At 41.5% G+C, this 24715-nt stretch overlaps 2 protein-coding genes across 2 annotated transcripts; both read right to left on the bottom strand.

Moving 5' to 3' along the window:
* Nucleotides 1–5437: 5437 nt before the first annotated feature.
* LOC124106638 (zinc finger Ran-binding domain-containing protein 2) lies at nucleotides 5438–8180 on the bottom strand. The gene has a single exon (XM_046464269.1). The coding sequence runs from the start codon at nucleotides 8144–8146 to the stop codon at nucleotides 7154–7156; it is 993 nt and encodes a 330-aa protein (XP_046320225.1). The 5' UTR covers nucleotides 8147–8180; the 3' UTR covers nucleotides 5438–7153.
* Nucleotides 8181–22343: 14163 nt separating this feature from the next.
* LOC124106640 (testis-expressed protein 38-like) lies at nucleotides 22344–24474 on the bottom strand. Its single transcript, XM_046464270.2, has 2 exons — nucleotides 23595–24474; nucleotides 22344–23069 (listed from the first exon to the last, which is right to left on the bottom strand). The coding sequence occupies exons 1-2, from the start codon at nucleotides 23875–23877 to the stop codon at nucleotides 22603–22605; spliced, it is 750 nt and encodes a 249-aa protein (XP_046320226.2). The 5' UTR covers nucleotides 23878–24474; the 3' UTR covers nucleotides 22344–22602.
* Nucleotides 24475–24715: the final 241 nt, after the last annotated feature.

Here is a 24715-nt window from a genome sequence, read left to right as displayed (position 1 = left end):
GCGACCATAATCTGCAGAAACGGCAGAAGCGGCTCACCACAGTTCCCCCTTTTCTGTTTTCTTAAAACAATACAGGCGAGAGTAGAGGTCCTATCCCACTGTGCAGAAGTGGCTGCATAGTATGGCTCAGTCCCAAGGAGGGCCCTTCCCCAGATCTGAGGCCATATCAGCCGACGCCTTTTTTCGTGGGGCGGGGCGTGAACGCGTCTAACCCGCATGCAATAGGACATGCTCTCCTTGAGGTCCACGTCAAGGATCACTCAAGTGCAGTGCCTTGCCTCGCATCCTGTATCGTGACGATGGTGGACGAAGGGGGATAGCTGAGGCTGAACTGTGGCTATTTATAATGACAAACAAGTTGACAGCACCCTGAAAGAAAGGCACGAACTTCAAGGCGATAGAAAAGCACTAGTGTGGAAACCCATCTGCGTGCAATGGCAGTAAGACCGGCAGAGTGCAAGGGCTTTCCAACACTAAGAGAATAACAAGGAAAGTCATGTCGATCCCAGTGCAATGTTATAATAACTTGGGGTGTAACGACCATGACAAAGGTTTACTGCTTAAGATGCGCAAGCCAGACTTGAGGCGAGTTGCCATTTTCTAAAGCTGCAAGAGCTTGTATGATCATAGCCTTTTCTTGTGCATGGCGAGTTTTAAGGCGACAGAGAAGCCACAAACAAAGCACAACACTGAAGCAACACATTGCACCAAAAATGCCTACTCCCACCCACTCTTTGAAGAAGGAAAAAGCAGAAGATATCCAATCGGTGAATTGACCCAAAGTCACGGGATCGACACGGGTACTGTTCAAGACAGCTATCTGGGTTAGTTGAGACTGGATCATGTTTTCTGCTTCCATGGACCAGGTTCCGGATGGATACTCCCCGATGATGTGGGAGGCATTTCTGGAATCATAAAATCTGACAGAGGTTATACATAAATGTGCACGTTGATCAACACAACCCAAATGTACTAGGTCAGACAATTCCTCAACTTGAGCTTGAAGCAGATCTATCCTTTGATTAGCAGCCAGAATCCCAGATAAAATGTGTTGATTAATTCTACTTTGAGATTCAAGTATGGTGGATGTTTGTTGAATAACCTGATTAATAGTGGCAGCAGTTTGTACCTGGCTGGCCATGGCTACTCCAGCTGTAACTGCTGCAGCAGCAGACACCGCCACAGCTGTCCCTATAGCTGCCGTAATTCCAAAATCTCTACGGGCTCTAATCAGTTCAACAATAGGAAAAGACTCTGGATCTGCAGTAACCGGGATCGGGACAAAGGTTGGAAATTTCATAACCATTGCCATAGTCCAGGAGCCATTCCAACACTCAGACAAATAACAGGTAATATTAGAACAATTAAGCATCCCCTGTAATGTAACATTAGCCAAAAGAAACAGGAACGGAGATTGGAGACGGACTGCTGCGGAGGGTAATGTAGCATTAGATAATTGTGAATTATTTGCAGAAATTTTAAGCCTCCTACCTCGCTCCGAGTCTTGGGTACTGCCAGAAACATTAAACAGCCAACTTTGGACTCCTAATATTTCCCTGGGGAAACACAAGCGCGGACTAGACTAGCCCAATCTGAGGGAGTCATGCAAAATCTAGTAAGTCCCTCCACCTGAGTGAGAGTGAAAGCGGCATCTATGCCATAAGTGCGGACAGATTCTGCCAAGGTTTTAATTATCTTAAAGTCTAAAGGCTCATGATATCTTCCCCTGTTATTGTCCTGAAATACAGGGTATGCAAGTCCCATATCTGTATTAACTGTCCTCCAAACTTGTGCATGAAAAGATCTCCCGGAACCTTGGCTCCCCCCCACATACGGAGGTGGGGCAATCGGCACCATATCTTCTTCTAGATATTCTACCTCCTCCTCCTCAGAGTTTTGTTGACCAATGTTAACTCCCTTCCCCTTCTTACAGTAGGCCTGCGTGCCCTGTGTCTCCTTTTTCTTCTTTTTCATTTTTATCTTATGTAGTTGTTGTAACAATATATCAAGGTCCTCAGAACTCTCTGAGTCGCTTGTGTTCTCAGGCGTTTTTAATTCGGTCAAGTCTGGGTAGAGCCTTCTCCTATTTTTATCTTCAGGCTCTTTTGCCTTCTCACTACTGTTACTTTTAATACTCTCTGCCACTTCACTACATGATCCTTCAGATTTTTCCTCATGCAATTGCTCAAGAATAGCTTGACCCTCACTCACAGCTTCCTGGCATTTACCATCTGTAAGGCAACCACGGACCATTTTCCAAAGGGGTATCACCCCACCCTCTAATATGCCCTGCTCAGAAGCAAAGTCAAGATCTTTGCCTAATTTATCCCAACTAGGCACAGTAAGGCTGCCCGAAAATGCAAACCACGGTGCAGCGATATCTATCTTCTGTAAAAATCTCTGTAAAGTACTATGTTTCACTTCCAGTCCCTTGGAACGTAACAGGCCATCTAGGGCCAGGAGAAGCGGACTTGAAGATGCGGCACCCATGACACAACAACAAAGGAAGCACAAAAAAAAGAAAGCGAAAGTAGGAGCGAAAGTACACAGTGCAGCTGCAATAAAATGTAAGGCTCTCTCTTTCATTACAGAGGAGCTGTCCCGCTTTGGTCGCGGATCCCACTTACTAGGGACTAACCCCGCTTTGATCGCGGATCCCACTTATTGGGACTAACCCCGCTTTGGTCGCGGATCCCACTTACCTGGGACTAACCGGTGCACCACCCCTGACTGTTGAAAGTTCTGGTTCCCGGGTTTCGGCACCACTTGTCGCGACCCCTTGCCCGCAAGGAAGACGCAACTCAGGAATCTTCTTTCAGCAGTTTATTCAGGCCCTTGATATTTCTTCTTCTTTCTCTCGGATGCCCCTCCCAGCCTTAATAAAGCATCCCAAGCCCCAATGCAAAGCTGCCGCGTGGAGCTTTCTCACAGGGTGGTGAAAAATCATGTGCCAACTCTCCCAGATAAGGAGTTGTTTGTCACAGACCACAGCGGAGCCAGCGTCATCTTGTAATGGCGACCATAATCTGCAGAAACGGCAGAAGCGGCTCACCACAAGAAAATTTCTGAATTTTTAATATTATACAAAAAACAAAACATGATAAATACATTAACTCTTCAGACACAATAATTCAATAATTTCTGTAGAACATATTTCCAAAAAGAGTCAAAAGAAGCATAAGCTTCTGATCTATTCTGCTAAAATGCCTTTCAACCAGCTATTTATTATACTTTTATTATCAATTTGATAAATAAGCAAAATAGTATCTTGCTTTTTATTTTCACGTCTTTATTAGAAAACTACACTTTTTAGTTATGTTTACTGTGTATCTGTAGAAATTTTTTAAAAATGACTTGCCTGTCTTTGGCTCAAATATTTATCTTTTTAAAAAAATCTTTTTCTTGTACATATGGAACAGTGACTCTAAAACTTTCTGATCTCATGAACCTTTTATATATTCCTAAAATTATTGAGGATCTCAAAGAAATTTTGTTTATGTGCATTTTATTGCTATTCATTACATTAGCAATGAAAACTGAGAACATTTTAAAATACATGAAAATACAAGTACACATTCCATTCATGGCCAGAGAGATGGCATGATCACAATTGAGCCTCTGGTAACCTGTACTGTGCACTCATGTGAGAATGAGAGTAACAACTTCCTCTCCTTCCCCTAGTGGTTTACAGGAGTGAGCATAGTGCTTGGAGAGGTGGCAGTGAGGAGGATCACGAGCTGTACACAGGCACAGGTCAGAGGGCCCAGAATCTAAGGAATCTAAGATTCAAGAATCTTAGATACAAGAATCTAAGGAATGAGAGGCCTTGGGAGTTATGCAGAGAGTAAACCACTGGGTGGTGACTAAGGACACAGCAGAGTGAGAGGTGAGTTATGGAGGTACAGATCAGTCAGCTGAATGAATAACAATGTGGAATGATGAGGTTGGAGGCTGAGGAACATGGAGGCACAGCTAGCAGGCATGACAGCTGAGGACAGAGGGTAGTGGTGAGCTACGGCACTGATGAAGATGCAGGTTGGTAGAATGGGGATAGAAAGTTGATGTGAGGCCACAGTAATTGGTAGGTTGACTAAACTGAGGTAAAAAAAATGTTAACTGACAGTGCCAATAAGTAAATACAATAGGGCCAAAGCAGCCATATTTTTCAAGAAATAATACTTTAAAACTAACAAAGGGCTGGCTGCAGATACATACCTATAATCACAGTGTCTCTGGAGGCTGAAGCAGGAGGATCCCAAGTTCAAAGCCAGCCTCTGCATAAGTGAGGTGCTAAGCAACTCAGTGAGACTCTGTCTCTAAGTAAGACACAAAATAGGGCTGGGGATGTGGCTCAGTGGTCGAGTGTCCCTGAGTTCAATCCCCAGTATCAAAAGAAAAAAAAAAGTATCCATCACAGAAGATAATTTTAACTGTTAAAGAAATTCCTTTGTCAGAATGTTGGCAGAATAGGAGATAAATCCATTTCTGTGATTATTCCTGAGTATTGCCTCAAGTATAGCAATACAATGAAAATGATAACCAGTTAAAATGATATCCAAAGTGCAATGGGAAAAAAGAAGCATTTTTAGACACTTCTTTTATTAATAAAGAAAATAAAAGAGATACTAATTAAAATGCCAAATTGCCGCAGTCTGGCTGGGCACAATTCAGGAGCCACTTGTCATAAGAAATGAACTTTATTTTTAGAACACACACACCACACCACACAGCTCCTCAGGAAAAACCCTCAGAGCCCAACTGCCACCACCGGCTTCCCACAAGCCTCTCAACCTCCCCTACTCCTCCTGCTCTTGAGGACTATTGGCTGGGTCTGGTGAGCAGAGCCAAAAAAAGTCCCCCAATGAGCAGCTCCGTGGTCTGAAAGGGCGGGGAAACAGCCCAATGATCATCACCGCAGAGGAGCCAATCAGTTGGCAGCTACAAGTTTGCTGGGGCTGCTGTGAGCCAATCATCAGGTGGCAGCTGGAAGTTTGCTGGCAGCTGGAAGTTTGCTGGGGCCCCTTCAGCTGTGGCTCTCAACACCAAATGAAAACCAAATATGTATAGCACTTGTAATCAGCAATCAGAAGAACTAAAATTCAGAGGTCAACTGTAACATCTGGAATATTAACTTTTATGGTAGTAGGAAGTATAAAAATGAATATACTTCATTACCAAAATTCAAAAACTCCTAACTGACCTCTAATAGAAAATTCCAAAGGAAGATAAATCACTGTGTATGTCTAGGGCTTGTGAAATACATCCTTATTAATATAGTCACATTCGCAAATCAAGGAATGAAGTTCTACATACAAATAAATGGCTTCACAGTTTCTAACAAGCCCTCAATTTTAGTTCATTACATCTACCACATAGTCCTGTGACCATTAGACACCTTATCCATTCTTTTTTTTTTTTTTTTTTTTTTTTTTGATGCTTGACTCACAGACTTTATTTACATTTGTCTACAGCATCATTTCCTTATGAAATGAACTAGTACAGCTCAGTTAAACCAAGAAATCATAATCATCTGAATTGTCTGTAAACTCCTATTAGCTAAATTTATAACCTTGCGTTTGCTTAGTACAGCCAAAGTTTTAAATACAAGAGAGCACAAGAATAAACCAATGTAACATGTAGAATCTAGATCATCATCTGGGCAATTTAGAAGGTGGACTTCCAAAAAGTCTGAGGCACAATTACAAGAGAGTAAAATTCTTGTGCAACCTATAGTAAACGTAGCAAGGAAAATTAAGACATAAAAAACATGGGAAAGCTTGTAGTAAAAATATTATGAAAATATTTCTACATAAGGTATTTTGTTTTTAGATTGGTTGAAGAGAAAAACATTCACTTTAAAATAAAAACAAATGTAATTTTGTTTGGTCTGTCTACTAAATACCTTAAAATGTTTAAAATTTTATTTAAATTGCAGCAGACAATGTTAAGGAAAAAGAAAAAACAAAAACAGAAACAAAAACAAAAGCAGTATCCCATAACAAAAAGCCCCCAAGCACAATTTTTGATTTCCTTTAATACTTACCTTGCATTGTCACTGAAGACACTGTTAAGAGAAACCTTTTTTAAACCAGAAAACCAAATAGAGCTCAAGTGACCAGATTTTAATTCTGAGAAACAAAACGCTAAGAGCATTTTAAGCCATAAGTTATTTCAAGTGAATAGGAAAAAAAATAAAATTTTGCTTATATCATGCAGAAATAAGCACTCACTTGTTATCCAGAAGAAAATTTTATGTAATGTGCTTAAACATCAAGGCAAATATTTGAATTCACAATGTCTCTGTTGGTCTTTCATTGAAAGGGATATACAGTTCAAAAGCTTTCTTTAATTTGCTCATTAACTATGATTTAGCCTTTTCTACCCTATCATATTTGATACTAGATCTTTAAAGGATATCACACAAAGCCTCTTAAACTTTTGAGACAAACATTTTGAGATTAAAAAAAAAAAAAAATCAGGCAACCATATTAGTAGAGAACAGATGAACTGGACTTTCTTGCCCCAATATGGTTCATAAAGGAAATGAACACCACCTTTCTCCTTCTTCAAATCACAAGATTCTTTTTGCATAAATGTGGTGGTGCAAAACTGGTGTGAAGCTGCATAAAGAGAGACAATGATTCTAAGGCACCCTCAGCATAGCGAATTTCAAATAAAGAAGTTTCCAGTAGGCTGCTTTACAACTTAAACTTGTCCTGGTAAGAATTACTCTGATATAGGTTAATAATAACATTAAAAAGGTTGTTTCCAATGAGTTTACCACTCTTGCCTCTATGCCCAAAGTACAGGCAAGCCTACTTAATCCTGTCTTAGCCAACAGACAGAATATATTTAGAAATAAGTATTTAAATTAGGAAACAAAGGTACTTTGTTATGCTGAGATGGTTTTAAATGAAGCAAATGGTTGTAAATAATGAATAATAGACCATCTATTTTGGGACATTATGGCTTAAAATGCAATTTACTTTTAATTTCACAAATAAACACAGTTGTATTATTCTGAAAAGCAATAAAGGCATGCACCTCTACTAGCAGATTTAGCACTTCTGACCAAGTAAGACATCAACTTCTTAAAAAATATGCTTCATGCACTGTACTGGATATTTTTTTTTAAGATGTAATTTTTAATACATTATTTCTTTTTTGAACTTGAACGGGAACCAGAATGGGATGATCCAGAAGATGACCTGTGGCGCCTTTCAGGTGACCGTGATCTTGTTCGTCTTTTTTTGCGATCACCAGGTGAAGAAGATCTAGAACGACTTCTCTTTCTGTTCCTCTCAGGAGAAGATGATGAACTTGAATAAGATCTTTTTCGTGGGGAAGAAGAGCCCCTGTGGGACCTGGAGCTGGATCTTGATTTCGACCCACGAGATCTCGAACGTTCTCTGGAACTGGAACGAGATCTTGACTGCGAACTGGAAGAACTTCTTGAACGGGACCTGGACCTAGACCTTGAACTTGAGGGGGAGGATGAGCGTGATGAAGATCGTGAATGTGAAGATCGAGACTTTGAGCGACTTCGTCTATTAGATTTCTTTTTATTACTATCTTCTTCTTCACTGGCATCAAGATTATATTTTGAGAGATCAGCATCATCTTCATCCTCATCCTCATCTAATTTATATTTAGAAAGATCTTCATCCTCATCCTCTTCTTCTCCCTCTGATTCTTTATCTTCGACTTCCTTTAATATAGAGGCAGGACCAACTGCCTTTCCTCTGTATTTTTTCTTTTTACGTCCAAATTCATCATATTCTCCATCAGATTCTTCTCTTTCTATATATTCAACATTTTCTCTTTCATTAAAACCACCACCGTATCCTGTTCTTTCTTCTAATTTAGCATACTTCGGAGTATTACACATGTTACACTCTGATCTTCTGGCCCAATTTACATTACTGCAAGTTTTACACTGCCAGTCATTAGCACTAAATAGGCCTCGGCTCTTTTCTGCAAGTGTCTTTCCTATTTCAGTACCCCCAGCCTTCATCATTTTTGCTTCAGTTGTTTTCTCCCGACCACATCGATTACAGCTGGTTCTTCTAGCAAAGTTTACATTTCCACATTTTTTGTCGGGGCAAATCCAGTCCCCGTCACTGACTCGGAAATTCTTGGTCGACATCTTGGACGCCACCACCACAGCCACCCGCAGCTACGTCTTCCACCTTATCCATTCTAACAGTGCCTCACAGCAGTCAGGGTATTCCCTCTGAGGAGCATACTGCAGAAGTGTTCAGAAGTGCCTTCAGATCTCTGCAGCACACTAACTGGGGAATTTGGGCAAGTTATTAAATTCCTCTAAGTCTATTTTCTCACTTAAAATAGAAATAATACTTACCTCATAGGCATTTTGAGAGGATGAATTAGAATAGACTGTATGATGCGAAAGATAAATTTTACCATTTAAACCATTTTAAAGTTACAGTCCTATAGTATTAAGTACAGTCACATTGTTGTGAGTTAGTTACCAAGGATGTTTTAGAAGTACTCAAGACTAAGGGCACAGAAACTGCTCAGTGAATGGCTGCTAAAATAATGCTAATTAGTCCTATCTCATTTCATCTTGGATCTGTGTAAATTATTAAGCCTTAAAGATAAACCATTATTTCTGCTAAATGGCTTCTATTTCTGGTTTCAATTGTTAAGCTATGAACTATATTTCTAGCTTTCAAATTCTTCATTCAAGTGAGTGACATAAACATAAAAACTTTAGAAGTTAGCACATTGCACTTACAAAGGCCTATCATGGTTCTAAGAATGTTACAGGTATAATTCTTCTAGGAGGTGTATATATAGCAACATTCACATTTTACAGCTGAGTGCAAAGAGATTAAGAAATTTACCAAAGTCACTCAGTTGATAAATGACATGGCCAGGAACAGCATTCAAACAACTGAGTTCTAGAAAATGTGCTCTTTAAACATTCTGCTATCCTGCCTCTGGGCACATAATAACACCCACAGGAATTATTAGGAAAAAAATGCCAGATATTAGGGTTGAATGAGCCTTTGAGATTTTCAGAAGCTTTAATATCCATTATTTCAAAGAGGCAGAGGCTTCAGGAATATGTGAATATATTATGATTTTAAGATCAATCATAAAAAGTAAGTCAATTAATATAATTCATCACATTAACATAGTAAGAGAGTAAAATCCAATGATCACCCCAACAAATGCAGAAAAATCATTTGATATTCAATATCTAAGAAACACTTAGCAAACTAGGACTGAAAGGGAACCTTCTTAATCTGATGAAACATGTCTATTAAAAACTATAAAATATATCACACTTATTTGTAAAATTTAAATTATCCCTAGATAAGAAATAAAGCCAAAATATCTACTATCACATCTATTCAACATTGTCTGAAGATCCTGTCCAGAACTGTGAAGCAAGAAAAAGCAAATAAAACGTATTACGATTGAAAAGAAACAAAAACTGTCCATATCCACAGATACTATGATCATGTGTGTAGAATAATTCTACAATTATTAGAATGTGTAGGAGAATTTAGCAGATAGTTTAATATAAAAACCAATATAAAATTTAATCAAATTTCTATACATAATTAGAAAAAAATTAAAAACATTTTATAATAGTATAAAATTATGAAATATCTAAAAATAAACTTCACAATGTAAAGGATCTTTCAGGAAAAAATATATTATTGTGAAGCAGTGAAATCTAAAGAAATTGATCAAAAGACTTCTTATTGTGATGGTATTAATTCACCCTATTTGGTTTATAAATTCAAAACAATACTAAAAAATGCCCAAAATGTCCTGAAAAAAAAGTTTTATAAGAATTGTAATGCAAAAATAAATAAATAAACAAATAAATAATTAAAAAATAAATCACAATTCTAAAAAAATGTTTTATAGTTCTGTTCTACAAAATGTAAAGAATAAGGTTGACTGAGACACTCTGGTAGAAGAACAAAGTAGAAGGATCTGCTCTACCAGATTTTAAAAGCTTGGAAAACATCTTGTTCACACAGAAATATACTACAACAGTACAGAAAAGAAGAGCCAAGAAACATGTTCACAAATGCTTGATATATCACACATGGCACAGCAGATCAGTATATAAAGCGATTTTTTAGGTTGGGGGAAATACTGGGGACTGAATACTTGGGCGCTCTACCACTGAGTTAAATTCCCAGGCCTTTTTTTTTTTTGAACCAAGATCCAATTAAATGGCTCACCTTGAACTTACAAATATCCTGCCTCAGCCTTGAAAGTCATTGCACCACCACACCTGGCCAAAGGTGTTCTTAAATGCTGCTAGAGCAACTGGTTATCCATATGAAGCAAAACATAAAATGGACCTCTACTTCCATTAAACAAAAATTAAGTGGAATAAGATCAAAAAAGCATAAACCATAAACAAAAAGTATTGATAAATTTTAGCATGTTAAAATCTTCATTCAAAGAACAATCTTTTTTTTTAAAGTAAAAACACAAATTAGAAGATATTTGAAACCCATATAAAACACAAAGAATTAAAACAACAAATGCATGGGAAACACCTGTAAAGTAATGAGAAAAAAAAGATATATGATCTAATTGAAAATATGCAAAAGACCTGACTGAGTACTTCACAAAAAGAGGAAATACAAAAGATTCTCAAAATCATAGTATGCCGCAGCCCGGCTGGCTGGGCAAAATAGCTGGGGGGGTGACGAGCAACTTGTATACGTTGATACAGCATTGTTTATAGACTCTAACAATAGTAACCAGAGAAATGCAAATGAAAACCACAATAAGATACCATTCATTAAATAAATACCCTTCAGATTGACAAAAATAAAAACTCTACAATAGGAAGAGGTGGTGAAGATATAGAGCAACAGGAACTCATACTCTTCATGATGGTGCAAATTGGTACAACCACTTTGGAAAAGAGTTGGTAGCATCTAATACTACTGAAGATAGGAATGGTCTGTGACTCAGCAATTTCACTCCTAGATTCATCAACCATTTTAAAAATACAAGTAACCATATACCAGAACTCATAAACAAGAATGTTTATACCTACACTTTAACAGTTCAAAGCTCCAAAAATCTTCATCAGTGACTGAATAAGTAACTGTGGAATATTCATAAAATGGACTTCAATACAGCAATGAAAATGAACCACAACTCATTTGAGGAATCTCACAAACGTTTAAAAAATGAAGCAAAACTCAAAACAATGCATAATAAAAAATAAGACCAATAGTGTCAAGTTAAAATAAATTTAGGAAGGCATACATATGTGGTAGAAGTATAAAGATCAGCAAGGAAACTACCCCAAAGTCAGGAGAATGGATGATGTTAGGTGCAGGACAGGCTGAGTGAGCTGTCTGCAGGGCATACCAAACAAAGTTAGCTGCAGGGTGACCTGGTCACTCAAACCCTCTGTCTGGCTATTTATCACCTGTTTGCTTCAAGCCCAAATGTCCAAGCCCCTGCTCAAGGCTGAACACTCAGCCCCCTGCTCAAGGCCGAACACGTAACCCCCTTGTGTGCCAACAAGGCAGCTTGCAGACCCAGAGACCTCATTAGATTTGGGCTATAAAAACTCCCTCCTGCCAGGCCCCTCTCTCTCTTGCTTTCTCTATCTCTCTTGCTATCTCTCTTGCTTTCTCTATCTCTCTTGCTATCTCTCTTGCTTTCTCTCTCTCTCTCTCTCTCTCTCTCTCTCTCTCTCCTCTTTCTCTTTTCTCCTCTGTTGCACTGCTGCAATGAAGATCTCTTGGTTGCTCTGAGTGTTGTGGTCACTTTCCTTTCAGATGAGATGAATGTAACTGGAAAAGGACATGGGTGGTGTCAACATTGCTAGTATTCTACTTCTTCCCTGGGTGGAGGTTATATCACTATTTGCTTTATAATTGTTACTGTTCATGTTTTTATACACTTTCTGAATGTGTACTTTAAAATAATAATAGGAATACAAGGGATCTTCATTATCAAAATATTTGTTATCCAGCTAGGTGCAATGACACATGACTGCAATCCTAGAAACTCGGCTGAGGCAGGAGGATGACAAGTTAGAGGCCTGCCTCAGCAAATTTGCAAGGTTCTGTCTCAAAATAAAAAAATCAAAGAAATTGGGGTGTGTGTCTGTGTTAAAGCTCCCCTGGGTGCAATTCCCAGTACTAGAACAATTTTTCGGATCCCAATGCCAGCAACTCTATGGTTGCTTAGGGAGCAAAAGCCATCATGAAAGGACATTTACTAATGTGCTGATCACTAAATGCTAATCACACAAACTTCTCAACTTGATTAACAACAGCAGTTTCTCTTGTTGTAAAAATCCATAATACAAATACATTTGCAAATTCATTCCTTCAACAAATGTTTACCAAATTCTAAAGCTTGCCAAACACTGTTTTCATGGTACCAGCAAGGTCCAAGATAAGTAAAAGGCCAGAGAGAGAACCTGAGAACTTTCATTTCCACCCCCATTTGGCCTTGGCCTTCTTACTCTCCTACCAAGTTTCACACACCTAGAACCTAAAAGCAGCAATCCAAGGCACACATCAAGTCATTATGAAAACCATTACCCTAGGGAGGAATCACCCCTTGGATTCACTTGATAAAATCATGGTTTCCTGTTTTAAGTAGGCAGAGATCCCCTTATCAAGAACTCTCAGTCAAGGCACTAGTTTTAACAATGGTGATGATTTTTACACTGCCCAAAGTGGGGTTAAAAACTTTCAAGGATTGCTTTGCCTGGGATCCAGAGACCAGAGGCTTCTGATATTTCAGAAATTATATACTAGATATATAAAATGATACACTAGATATATAAAATGATATACTAGATATATACTATATAGATAAACTATAATTTTTCTCAGGTTAAAGTCCATACCTTCATGGGATTCTCAAAGCTGTTCAACCAAAAAGAAAAGCTGTGAATAAGAACAGCTCCCAACAGTTGAACAGTCCAGCTTTTGAGGGACAAGTCATGTAGTCACTGCTAGGTAATCTGAATTGAAACCCAGCTGTTCTGACCCCTAGGCCTGTTCTCTCAATGCCTAATACTTACTCTTAGTTCTTTGAAGGCTTCACCTAGAGTGGAGAGCTGGTGGCCCTGGTGAGCCTCAATGACTGGACACAGGAAACAGATGAGCTACCTATCTTTCTAGCAATTAGGGCTCAAATCAAGCTCCTGGTCTGGACACTTCCTCTGGGGCACTCTCTGCTTCCTATTCTATTTCTGGGTGAAATTGGCTTTCTGCCTTGGTGGCATCTCCTCCCTCCTCAGACTCTCCTTGGTTGTCTTCCTCTGCCTCCTTTTCTTGTGCATCTTCCATTTCCTTCTCAGGGCCCTCCTCACTCTCTTGGTTGTTCTTGCCCTCACTCTCTTCCTCAGCCTCACTCTTTTCCTCTGAGTCATTGTCCCCCTCCTGCTTGCTTGCTACCTTCCCCTCCTGTTCCACCTTGGCTGACCTCTTCCTCTAGGCCCCTCCCTGCTGCCTGGCAGGGTCCAGGCCTAGGTTTCATGAATGTGCTCAGCCAGGTAGTGACCTCGGAACTTCTGACTGTGCCTTTGGCATTGCGGTGGCAGTAGCAGAGCCCCATTCTCTGCATCCTTCCTTGCCCCAGAGCCTTTTCTGAGTGGCATTTGTTGTCTTGTGCTATCATGGGGCAGATTCTTCAAGGCCACACCTATTCAGGAGGCCAGGTGGGTGCTGTGCTGCTGTGGCCTAGGCCTTGGGCCACAGGCTTCTAGCTTCCCTTCTCCTGGAGCTGGGTCCCAGCGGGAGTTACCACCATGATGGGCCATGTGGGGTCCTGGTGCAGGACCTAGCCCATAGGGGCTCCCCACTGGCTCCACCTGCTTCCTGTGTGCTGTGTATGTGTGTGTGTGAGTGAGTGTGTGGGTGAGTGTGTGTGTGTGTGTGTATTTTGCGGGGATTGGAGCCAGGGCCTTGTTTATGCAAAGCATGTGCTCCAATAGTGAGCCACACCCAGCCCTATGTATAGCTTTTCCTCTCAGCATAATGTTTAGGAGACTTAGCTGTGGTGTTCTGTGTACTAGTAGTTTATATTTTTATTATTGCTGATCATGGTCCATTGTACGATTATATCAAAAATGTTTTGTTTTCTGTTGATGGATGTTTGTATTTTGTCCAACTTTTGGCTCTCAGGAATAATGCTGCCAGGAATGTTCTTGTAGAAGTCATTCATGGGCAGGGAACTAATCTCTCTTGAGCATGTGGTGTAGTCCTGAGTCCTAGAATAGGTGTATGTTTGTTTCATAAGGAACTAATAAATTGCATGCATGAGAGTTCCAGTGACTGCATATCCTCAGCAATCCTGATTGACCACTGAAATTGATTAACCATTTTGCTGAGCATCTGTTTGTGGTTTTAATCTGCATTTCTTGGGTCATATTCTGAGCACCTCTTAGGATCTATGTTGATTGTTAGAATGTCTTTTGTGAAATGCTAGCTCAAGTGTTTTGCTCATTTTAACATTGAAATGTCTTTTGCTTATTGATTTGTAGGGTTCCTTTGTATATTCTCTGTACAGATTCTGTATTAGTTGATAGCTGATGTATTTACAGCCTTAAAGATATCTTTTGATAATGAAATGTTTATGATTTTAATCAGGCCTGATTTATCAATTTTCTGTTTTGGTTTAATGCATCGCATAGTGCAATATAAACAATCCTTACCTACAACAATCCAATATCAGAAAAAAAAATTTGTTTTCAATTTTGAATATAGATGTAGAATAAATCTAAATACACAAATTTTTGTGTATAGCTTGGATGAAGGATAAGAGTTGATTATTCTCCATGCTTGTGTTATTCCGACACCATTTTTTAAAAATACCATCTTGCCCCATGTGATTGCAGAGGTGATCTTACACGTAAATTTAGAAAACATACAGTAATCCCCTTCCTCTTGATTTCCCTGGTCCTGCTGCAGCCAGGGGCGACCTCTGCAGAAGGGGCTCAGCTCAGGGGCAGGGTAAGGGGACTCCATGTACAGTTTGTTCCATTTTCATAGTTACACATGGAGGGCCACTCGTGGGGAAGAGGTGGGAGATGCCCTGGAAGACTGAGGAGCTTCGCCCTTTGGATCCCTAACTATCCTTCTCTTGGACCCCAGGTCCCTTCAGAGTCTAGTCAGCCCTGGCCCATGCCGCACTGCGCTGGCCTAGGGTCTCTCTGGGACCCCAGCCCAGTGGCCCGTCCTAGGAGACCCAAGGTCCCCGGGGACCTCACCTGCCCAGCTGTCGCCTCACCTCAGAGGGCAGTGCCGCCTCAGGAAATCCCAGGACTCTGTTGTCGCCCTACAGGTTACCTACAGGCAGCCCCAGACGCCACCTTCCCTATGCGGCAGGAGCTTGGTGCGGGTCCCTCCAGCCCAGGAGTGCGACGCGAGCCCTCAGAAAGACGGGAGAGAGGGGGCAATGGCTGCTGGAGGACTCTACTGAGAGCTGGAGCAGGCTGTGAGGGGCCCCGCCTGGCTGGAGAGCGTTATCTGCCACTCTCCTCTGCTTTGCATATTCATGAGACTGATCTCCGCCTCTGGTTCCTGAAAGCCCAGAGACAAAAATACATTATTCATGAGGAAGCGTCGCCCCGCCCAGGAAGGTGGGGCTGATTATTCAGGAGCTGAGAGGTCGGTTTGGAAAAGGCCCGGGAACCGGGCAATGGGTGAGAGGGGGGCTTTGACTGCTGAGGTGAGCACTGTCCTAGGCCCTGTCTCCAGAGAAAGGGCGCTTGGGCCCTGTTAGTCCAGAGCTCTTCATGTTGAAATTTTCTTCTTCCTGAAATTTGAAGTTTATTTTTAAAGTTTTCCCCAAGGGCACTAAATTTTCTGAGAAGCAGAAACACGGGGCTGAGGGGGCGACAGAGGAGAGGCCGTGGGTGACCCCGCGACTTTCCACCAGGAAAAATTCCAAACTACAGAAAGGAGACCCAGAAGGAAATAGAAACGCGGTGGCACCCCTGCATCCCGCCATCTAGCAGCTTAAGGTTCTGTTTGGAGGCGCTGCAGGGACAGGCCTGGGTGAGGACCCCACAGCAGCCATCATTAGGCGCCGGGCAGCCAAGGGCTGTGCCCAGGGAGGAGGCTCGCATGTGGAGCTTTGGGGGTCTTCCTCGGCCTGCTAGGTTCTCTCTGCCATTGGTGGGTTCCCCTGTAACCACTGCCTGGTGCAGGCCAAGAGATGAGCCAGGTGGCGCCCCCCAGTCCCGTGGGACAGCCTGCGCTCCTCTCTCACCTTATGGAGGGTTTGCCCCTTAATCTCTGTAGACTTCAGTCCTCCCAACAGACCAGGGCATCCAGTGTCCTGGACCCCAAGACTGGCCAATCACCAAAATGTGCCAGGTGTGCCCAGGGCTCCACTGGCTGTGCTCACCTGGTGAAAAGGAAGGAAAAGCTGGTTGTTGCCCCTGAAGGGGTTTAAATCTCGTTAGAGTGAGACTCCACTCTCTCCCCCATGAACTCTGAGTCCCTTGAGGTGGGAAACATGACTTCAAGCTTCTAACCCTGCAGGATGGCTGGCACAGGGCACTTGGCTAGTGAAGGCTGATGAGTAATTGAAGAAGCATGAATCAGATTTTTCAAGACCAAAAGAGCATGAACAAATATCCAGTCAACAGAGTGGCAACCATTTACTCTGATTGAGCCTGAGTAGAGAATTATTAGGGCCAAATGGAATTTGCTAAGCTCTGTGACAAGTCTAAGTCACTGGATGAACTTTGGCAAACCAAGTTCCGTTGCTGAGCTTTGCTTTCCTTTTCTTTATGGCTTTATGTTTTACATTTTAATCCATGATCAGTTTGAATTAATATTTGTACCTGGTGTGAGTTTTAGGGTGAGGTTCTTTTCTTCCCCCCTTTCCTTCCTTTCTCTGTGGCTGGGACAACCTCTTGTTCTACAACTATTTCTTGAGAAGACTGTCTGTCCTTCCTTTGCTAAGTTCACTTTCCTCTTCTTTAAAATGAAGGGGTTGAACTTATAGTAAAGGAAATCAGTTCCCCTCTAGCTTTATGAATCTTTTCAACCCACTTTTCCTGATGTGCACTTCCTTTGAGCAAAGCTATCCTTCATATCATATATATGTAAAAAAAGGTCATCTAGTTGAAATTCAGAATTCATCTGTTGGATATTGTTCAGTTGATAGGAGATTTTCCTGTAAAAACTATGGTTTTAGATATTTGGTGAAAATGTATGGAATTTCTTAGTAGTAAAAAAAAGAAATCATTAGACAAACAATAGATTGTGGGTTTTGCTTCATTTGGAATGGAGGGTGAAAGATGGTTTACTTCTCAATTAAAAAAGCAACAGCTGGTTAATCTTTGTATTGGATTCACAAACTGGAGGGGTAAAATAGTAATTGTGCCATGATTATAAAATAGAGTGTTTGAGGTGGAGTTCAAGTGGTAAGGCTGGAGTCAATTTTTTTTTTCCTCAAAGGATCACAGAAATCTTTATTCTCAAGAAGATCATCAATCTTCGTCAAGGAGAAAACATCAAACAGGAGTGTATAATTTGGATACACTGTGGAGTTTCACATGTTTGTGGATCCAATATCCAAACAAATATATAAGCAAAAGTCATTTTAGAGTTCTGTTCCTAAAGTCCATAGTCGTGAAATATCTTTCTAGTCTTTAGATAATGCATCAGAACAAGGCAATACAATACATATCAGAAGCTATTCTCTGAGAATGAGTGAACTCTAGAGTCATACTTCCTGGGGATGTCAGCTTGTGAGCTTTCAAAATTAAGCAGGGCTTGGCAGCAGATCACAAAAGGTCAAGGTTGCTCAACAGAGCCAAGGTGGTTCAGGCTCTGCCTTCCAAGAGTCCACCACGAAATCTCTGTCAATCATCTTCCTGAGAGAAGCTCGGCTGCCAACCCCAGAGAGGGCCTGAGAGCCATGCGAGGCCGTCCTGCCCCAAGCCCAGGTGCTGCACCTGAGCCCAGGAGTAGTGAGACCTGCAAGGTCCAGTGAAGAGCCTCGAGGGTTTGGACTCCTTGACAATGACTGTGGCTGACCAGAAGATACTGCCTATAGGGACTTTTCTTTGGTCAGGGAGCACTTTGTCAGTGGGGAGCAAACCATTCCTTATCTTCTGGATATATTGTCCTCTTTAGATCTCCACATGTAGGTACTGGAGAAGTTTGAAAGCACTGATCCCCTGGCCACCATTGTGGGTGTAACATATTTACTGTAATGTAAATAGTGCTGTATAAAGTGTTTTGGTAATCTATTAAAGTAAATGGCAAGCATCATAACAACATCTATTTGTATGTAGATTTTAACCCCCCCCAAAAAAATGCAATCAACAACTCCCAGGAAAATGCAAAATTTTACTTTATACCCTTTCCTTTACATGTGTTAGGCATGAAATAGTTCTAGATTGAATTTCTGTAAGCTTAGTAAAATGAAAGAAAACCATGCTATGTTTCTAAGGAAAACGTGTACATTTGCACACGTGGGTATGTTCATCCTGTTCTTCCAATGTGTTTTAAAAATCATTGCTCATATAGCCTGTACATACATGTGTGTGGGGGTACTGGGGAGGTGTGTGTGTTTATTTCTTAGTCTGTTGTAGGCTTCTTAGAGGTGTACTGTATCATGATTTCTGTCATTGTGCTTTCTTCATCTTAAAGACTATTATAGTTCTTTGGTATGCATTGTCACATCTGGTTTTGTATTAAAATATGGCCTTTTCTCCCTCTGATTAAAAAATTACCTTCGTGTAAAAAAAAAAAACACAAAAAAAATTAAGCAGGGCTTGTATTTTAGTAGGAGATCTCCACAAAACAGCTGCTCAAAGGGAGAAACAATGGTAGCAACAGAAGACTAGAAAGGGGCCTGGTCATATTGAGAAATGATTTGGGTCTTCTTCTTGAAACAAGTTCATCCTAAAACACCAGAAAGAGACCCAGCCATGTTTAGACACAAGCAAGTAAGCAAGCCCTACACCTAAGGAGGTACTGATCACTGCATCATATTAGATGAAGTAAAAGAAAAAGGGAACTTTTATTATGGGGAGTCAGTCTACAAAAACTTTAAATATAGGGAAAAAAACTCCTACATTGTAAATCAAACCTTTTGTGTTTTAATTCTCACTTCTATCACTCTATGTCTGACTAACCCTGGGTCAGTCCAAGATTTTGGGGGATCTAGATTTCCTTATCTAGAAAATTAGATATTTGGACTAGATGACATTTAAAGTTTCTCATACCTCTAAAATTGTGTGACCTTTTCCTAGACCATAAATTCTTTCTATACTGCTTCTCCACTGGTTCAGCAAATATTTATGGAGCCACTATTTTGTTCCTGTACTGAGACAAAAAGTGCCACGTCTTATATATAATTTATAAGAACTGTTCAAAATAGGCAAATCCATAGAGATGAAAGGTAGATTAGTCGTTACTGGGGGCTGAGAGTAGAAGACAGTGAGAGTGATTACTAATGGGACTGCAGTGTCTTTTAGGTGTGATGCTGGGTTTGGGATGTTTCCTATGAACAAAATCATAATATGTGGCCTTGTGTATGCTTCTTGTACAAGAGTGTAATGTCGTCTTGGTCTGTTCATGTTGTAGCATGTAGCAGTACTTCATTGAGTAATATTCCATTGTATGGACACAGCCCATTTTATTTATCCACTAACATGTTGGTTATTGTTTCCACATTGGGACTATTAGGAATAATACTGCTGTGAATATTATTGTGCAGGGTTTTGTAGATATGTTTTCTTCCCCCAATATATGTCTAGGAATGAAATCGCTGGGTCATTGCCACATGCACCCATTCTGCACTCAGGCCTGTGATCCCTGTCATCCTGCCTGAGAAACTACCATGTCTCACAGAAACCGGTCATTATCTCAACTTCCTTTGTTATAGTTAAGAAGATGAGCTTACAAGCCCCTGAAACCAATTACTTATTGTTAATGTGGGATTTATATCTGTATGGGTTCCTCACCCAATCTAGTCCTTGGTTGAGCTATACTCTAGCCTCACCTGCCACATCCTCAGCTCTCTGAGAAAGGTTCAATAGTGATATGGGAAAGATTGGGTAGTGATCTGAGTTTGACTTTCATTTGCAAACCTTTAGCTATTCTGCATGGCAGCTCCTACTGCTTCTTTCTTTAGTTTCCCAAATCACTGCTTCCTGACCCTTTTATATATATATGCCTGGCCCCATTAAAGGGCCTCTCCATTATTCAGAGAGGCAACAGGTCCTGTAGAATTCGCAGAGGAATAGAGTGCCTGGCTTCAAGATGCTGCAACGTACCTGGCACCCAGGAATGGGTCTGCAGCAACAAAGCTGAGGAGTGGACACCCTTCCTCTGCTGCTAGCTGTTTTGCATTCTACTGCAGTTTCCTTTCTTTGCACTGCTGCACATAACCCCTCCAACCCCCTGTGCTGGCGCTGCTGGTCACAGTGGAGAATTTTGACTCCCATGGGGTCAATGGCCTGTCTAGTAGATTTTATTGACAGCTTTTTGTCTGCTGTGCATCTCATTGCCTTGCGTACCAACACCAACCAGATTTGGTTTCTTTCATACCCAAACCAGAACACAATTGTGTATCCAGAGATTTTATAGAGCATGTAATTTTTGTTATATGAACCCAACCTCTAACTTGTATTCTCATATGAAGTAATGCAAATCTACTTTTGTTCTAGTGGAGCTATTTTGGTAACATATAAGCAATTTTGGTTCAGTTTAGGGGGTGAATTCAAGGTTTTCATAACTCAGTTTGAGCTTCATTTCATATCAGTGACAGCCATTTTAACTTATCTGAATAAAACATTTTGTTTTTCTCTCACTGTGTCTTACAAAGCCTCCCCCCACTCCCTTGGTTGTTAAGAGAAAGAAAATATTCTTTGATTTATGTTTATGGCTTCTATCCTCCTTTGAAAGCAGGGGCTACGTAATTATTGGCACAAATCAGTGTTCTAGAATCTACCTTCAGGATCAGAGACTTGGGTGTGAAGAAGTGAAGACTATTGGTCATGGACTTTAGGTCTCTGCAGGGTTGAAGGGGGCAAGGTGAAGAGGGGCCAAGGTGAGGGAGACGTGAACCTCTGCCTCTGTTCTCCTAGAGAAGATCTGCTTAGTCCTGTTTTGTATTTTGAGATGCAATATAAGATCATGTTTACACAAGGAAGAAATGGTTCCCCTTAACTTAAAAAAAAAGAAAGAAAATGGCTTAAAATATATTGCTAGAGGTCACATAGATAGGACTCAGGCTTTCTTTGCAGTTGCTGGATCTAAGCCCTTCAGCCCAAACACAGGGGGAAAAAAAGGAATAAAAAATTAGTTACATGTTTACTAACTTCTGAGAATCACAATCACATGCACCACAGACCACAAAATAGGCAAAAACAGGCACTTCTCTCAGGGCCATGTACATTTAAAGTTTAGATGAAATATGGTAAGTGGGTTTGCTCATTTTCAAAGTAAATGGGAAAAATTTGTGTGACAGAATCAGGCTTTCTTATCTTTAAACTGACCCAAATATCTCATAATTATCTTTGTGTCTCCTTTTTGGACCTTATCCAGAAAGTATAAAAATTATTAATATTCTCATGTAGTGGAAGGACAGGGGACTCAACTTTTGTGCAGCCATGGATATCTTAAGATACACGCTTTGCAGATGTTACTCCATATGATATTAGGTAGTTGCCACCAGCCCTTCCAGTAAGCAAATCTGTAGACCAAGCTGATGACACTCTACACACAGTGAAGCATTCGTTCACCAAGGATGTTTTAAGAAGACATGATTAGTACCATGGGTGGAAAGACCAGGAACTGTATTGCCAGGCATATGTAAATAGAAGAGGCTCAGCGAAAATAACAACAAAAAAAGAAGAAAACGGCATAAGCCCTTGGAACCTGTCTTCTCATCAGTAAAAGAAAAATCACAATAGCCATTTTGCAGTGTTGTTCTGTTAGAAATAATGTAGAGAAACAACCAGCTAAGTATGGCTACACCATAGGTATCACCCAGTCAGCGCATAGTGTGGTGTGGTTCACTGACCTCATGATGACTTGTTTGGCCGGTGGATAGTCACTGTGGACTGGCATAGCTGTGTGCCCCCAGCAACTGTCACTCTTGTGGCAATTTTACTTCCCATCCTGCAGAAGAGCAGTGCCTTTGGGGACCTAGCCCAGGGTCTTGAACACATTGAATACTTGATGGAGGGAATTGAGCTCATCCACAAGTATTGGCTCAATGTGTCTCCTCAGAGCCAGCCTCCAGTTCTCATTTTATTGGTGAGACTTGTGCCACCATGACACCGGGGAAGGACATTGCCTTCCTACTGGCAAATGAGATGCAAACGACTCTGACTTTTCAAAAATTTTACTAATTAACACGAAATGGGCTCTGACCTCTGTGTCATGATCAGATGCTTGAGGTTAACTCCTAATACCTGGCCCCTGAATCTCTCACTTTCAGTGAGAGGAGTCTATGACCCTGAAGTAAAAGTATTCACATTGGGTCAGTTCACCCCTTGGGCCAGTGTGGGAAGGGAATAGAAGACCTGCCTTTCAGGACCCTCAAGAAAGGGGTAGGAGGCAGAGTGGGACATCATGGGAGGAAAGTTCAGGGTGCGGAGGGGTGGGGCAGAGGGTATCTCTGGAAAGACAATCGGGAAAGGGGATGGGGTCTGGCGCTCTGTATCCCATTAGGTGAGGGCTGCGGTGGGACCACCAGAGCAGGTTGGAGGGAAACAGGGGCTTCTGTCTCAGGGCTGCTGCCTCTGAAGGCATGACGCCTGTCTTCGCGGGGGTGCGGCCCTGATGGAAGATCCGGAATTTGGAGTTGAATGTCAGTATTGGCAACAGCCCTGGTAGGGCCTATTCTGATCGCAGCAGTCATGCCATATCTGCGTCGTTTGTTGATCCAGTACAGCAGGGGACTGTAACTGAATGTGGCAGCTCTCATCACCTCCACCCACTGCTGGGCACGCTCCCTCCTCCTCAGGTTCTTCCTCCAATGTATTAAGGGGACGCAGCCACCAGTTATCAGACTGCACAGCCCCCAAAATCCGAAGTACCATGGGATCCACGCTGAGGCAGTTAAAAAAAAGAAAAGAGGCAAGTTGACTGACAGCTGTAGCTTGGGGCCTGAACTGTTTCTCATTCCTCTCCTGGATTTGGCTCATTCATCCTCTCATTCTTTCCCACCCTTATCAAAGACATGCCTAATAATTTCCTGATTCAGTCAAAGGTATATTTGCAGGGCACATAAGAGTCCCCATTAGCCTTTTTTTTTAAGAGAGGGGGAGAGGAGAGGAGAGGAGAGGAGAGAGAGAGAGAGAGAGAGAGAGAGAGAGAGAGAGAGAATTTTTAAATATTTATTTTTCAGTTTTTGGCTGACACAACATCTTTGTTAGCATGTGGTGCTGAGGATCGAACCCGGGCCGCATGCATGCCAGGCGAGCGCGCTACCGCTTGAGTCATATCCCCAGCCCCCCCATAGCACTACATAGCACTAACTACATAGCACTCCATTCAGGCAGCCACCACCCCATCCATGCAGAGGATCTTCCCTGAAAGTTTGTCCCCCACACTCAAAGGACTAGGTGTACTTACGGCCAGGAAGGCCCAGGTCCTCCTTTTGAGAATCCATAAGGTTCACTCTGGTTACCAGGCCTATGGCTCTGAAAAGAGTGAACTCACCACTACTCTGCCCACCAATGGGAGTCCCCAGAATGCCCCAGACCCATTGTTCTTTAAAGATGAAGTCACCAGGTTCTGAGCAATCAGGAATTGTAGGGCTGGTGCTGGTAGAGTGGTTGGCAGTTGATGGAATAAGGGACTCCATCTTGTGACATCTCATGAGCATGTTGTCTTCCATGAAAGACTGGTCCACCATAGAATTGTCTGTACCCAACTTTGTGTGGTAAACTCACAGGACAGCCCCCAGGAAAGGGTCCTTACACCCTCAGGAGGTTCTACTTGTGTTTTCAGTTGTTAGGGAGCTATTTTCCAGTGGGGAGTGGGGCAGGGAGGACAGTGAGCATTGGACAGCCCTACCCTTAAGAAGTGTCTTACCTAGTTGTCAGGGAACAAAAGGGCTCAGAAGAACCATGTGGTCCAAACCTCCTCCTTTGGCTCCTACCATCTCTGTTTTGTTTCTTCAATAAACGTTTTTTGGGCATCATCAGGCCCTATGGGAGCTCCCCGCTATGTGATCCTGCTTCTCTTTCCAGCTCCATCTCCCTCCCCATCCATCACACACCTTTCAGCCCTGGGCATGCCAGTTCCCACAGACCCTGCTTATTCCCCTCTGGACTTTGGCTCAGACTGCTCCTTCACTCAGGAGTGTCTCTCACACATTTCCACCACTGAACACCTCCTTATCCCGCCAGGTGGTCAATTCCCCAACTCTGAGACAAATAGTTCTTTCAGTTGATTCCACAATTTCTAGAACTCTGAAGCAGATGAATTCAAAACAAATTGGTCCCAGGGACAGGAATCAAAGTGATTTCAACAATTTTAAACTTGTATAAAGTGGAAAATATATAGTGTTCTACAGATTTAATATATTATTTTTAGAAAGTTGTTCTATTTGAACTGGTATAAAAGCGATGCCCTTTTAAATAATACCACCCACCCACCATGAACAACTAATGTTCAGTTAAGTATAAATTAAATTGAAAAAATTAACCTGAAAAACCCCAGCATGATGCTCTGCCACTGAGGCTTATTTT

This window comes from Marmota monax, unplaced genomic scaffold (genome assembly GCF_021218885.2).
Source record: "Marmota monax isolate L192 unplaced genomic scaffold, Marmota_monax_Labrador192_F-V1.1 WCK01_AAM20220418_F8-fsc00921, whole genome shotgun sequence".
Lineage (NCBI taxonomy): Eukaryota > Metazoa > Chordata > Mammalia > Rodentia > Sciuridae > Marmota > Marmota monax.
This window is presented reverse-complemented; position numbering and strand designations above follow the sequence as displayed.

Bases quoted from the DNA above. Each gene is read 5' to 3' on its own strand.
- LOC124106638 (XM_046464269.1), bottom strand. From the start codon at position 8,146: ATGTCGACCAAGAATTTCCGAGTCAGTGACGGGGACTGGATTTGCCCC.
- LOC124106640 (XM_046464270.2), bottom strand. From the start codon at position 23,877: ATGGTGGACCAGTCTTTCATGGAAGACAACATGCTCATGAGATGTCAC. The intron at 23,070-23,594 runs GTAAGTACACCT...TAACTGCCTCAG, and splicing joins GGACCTGGGCCTTCCTGGCC to CGTGGATCCCATGGTACTTC.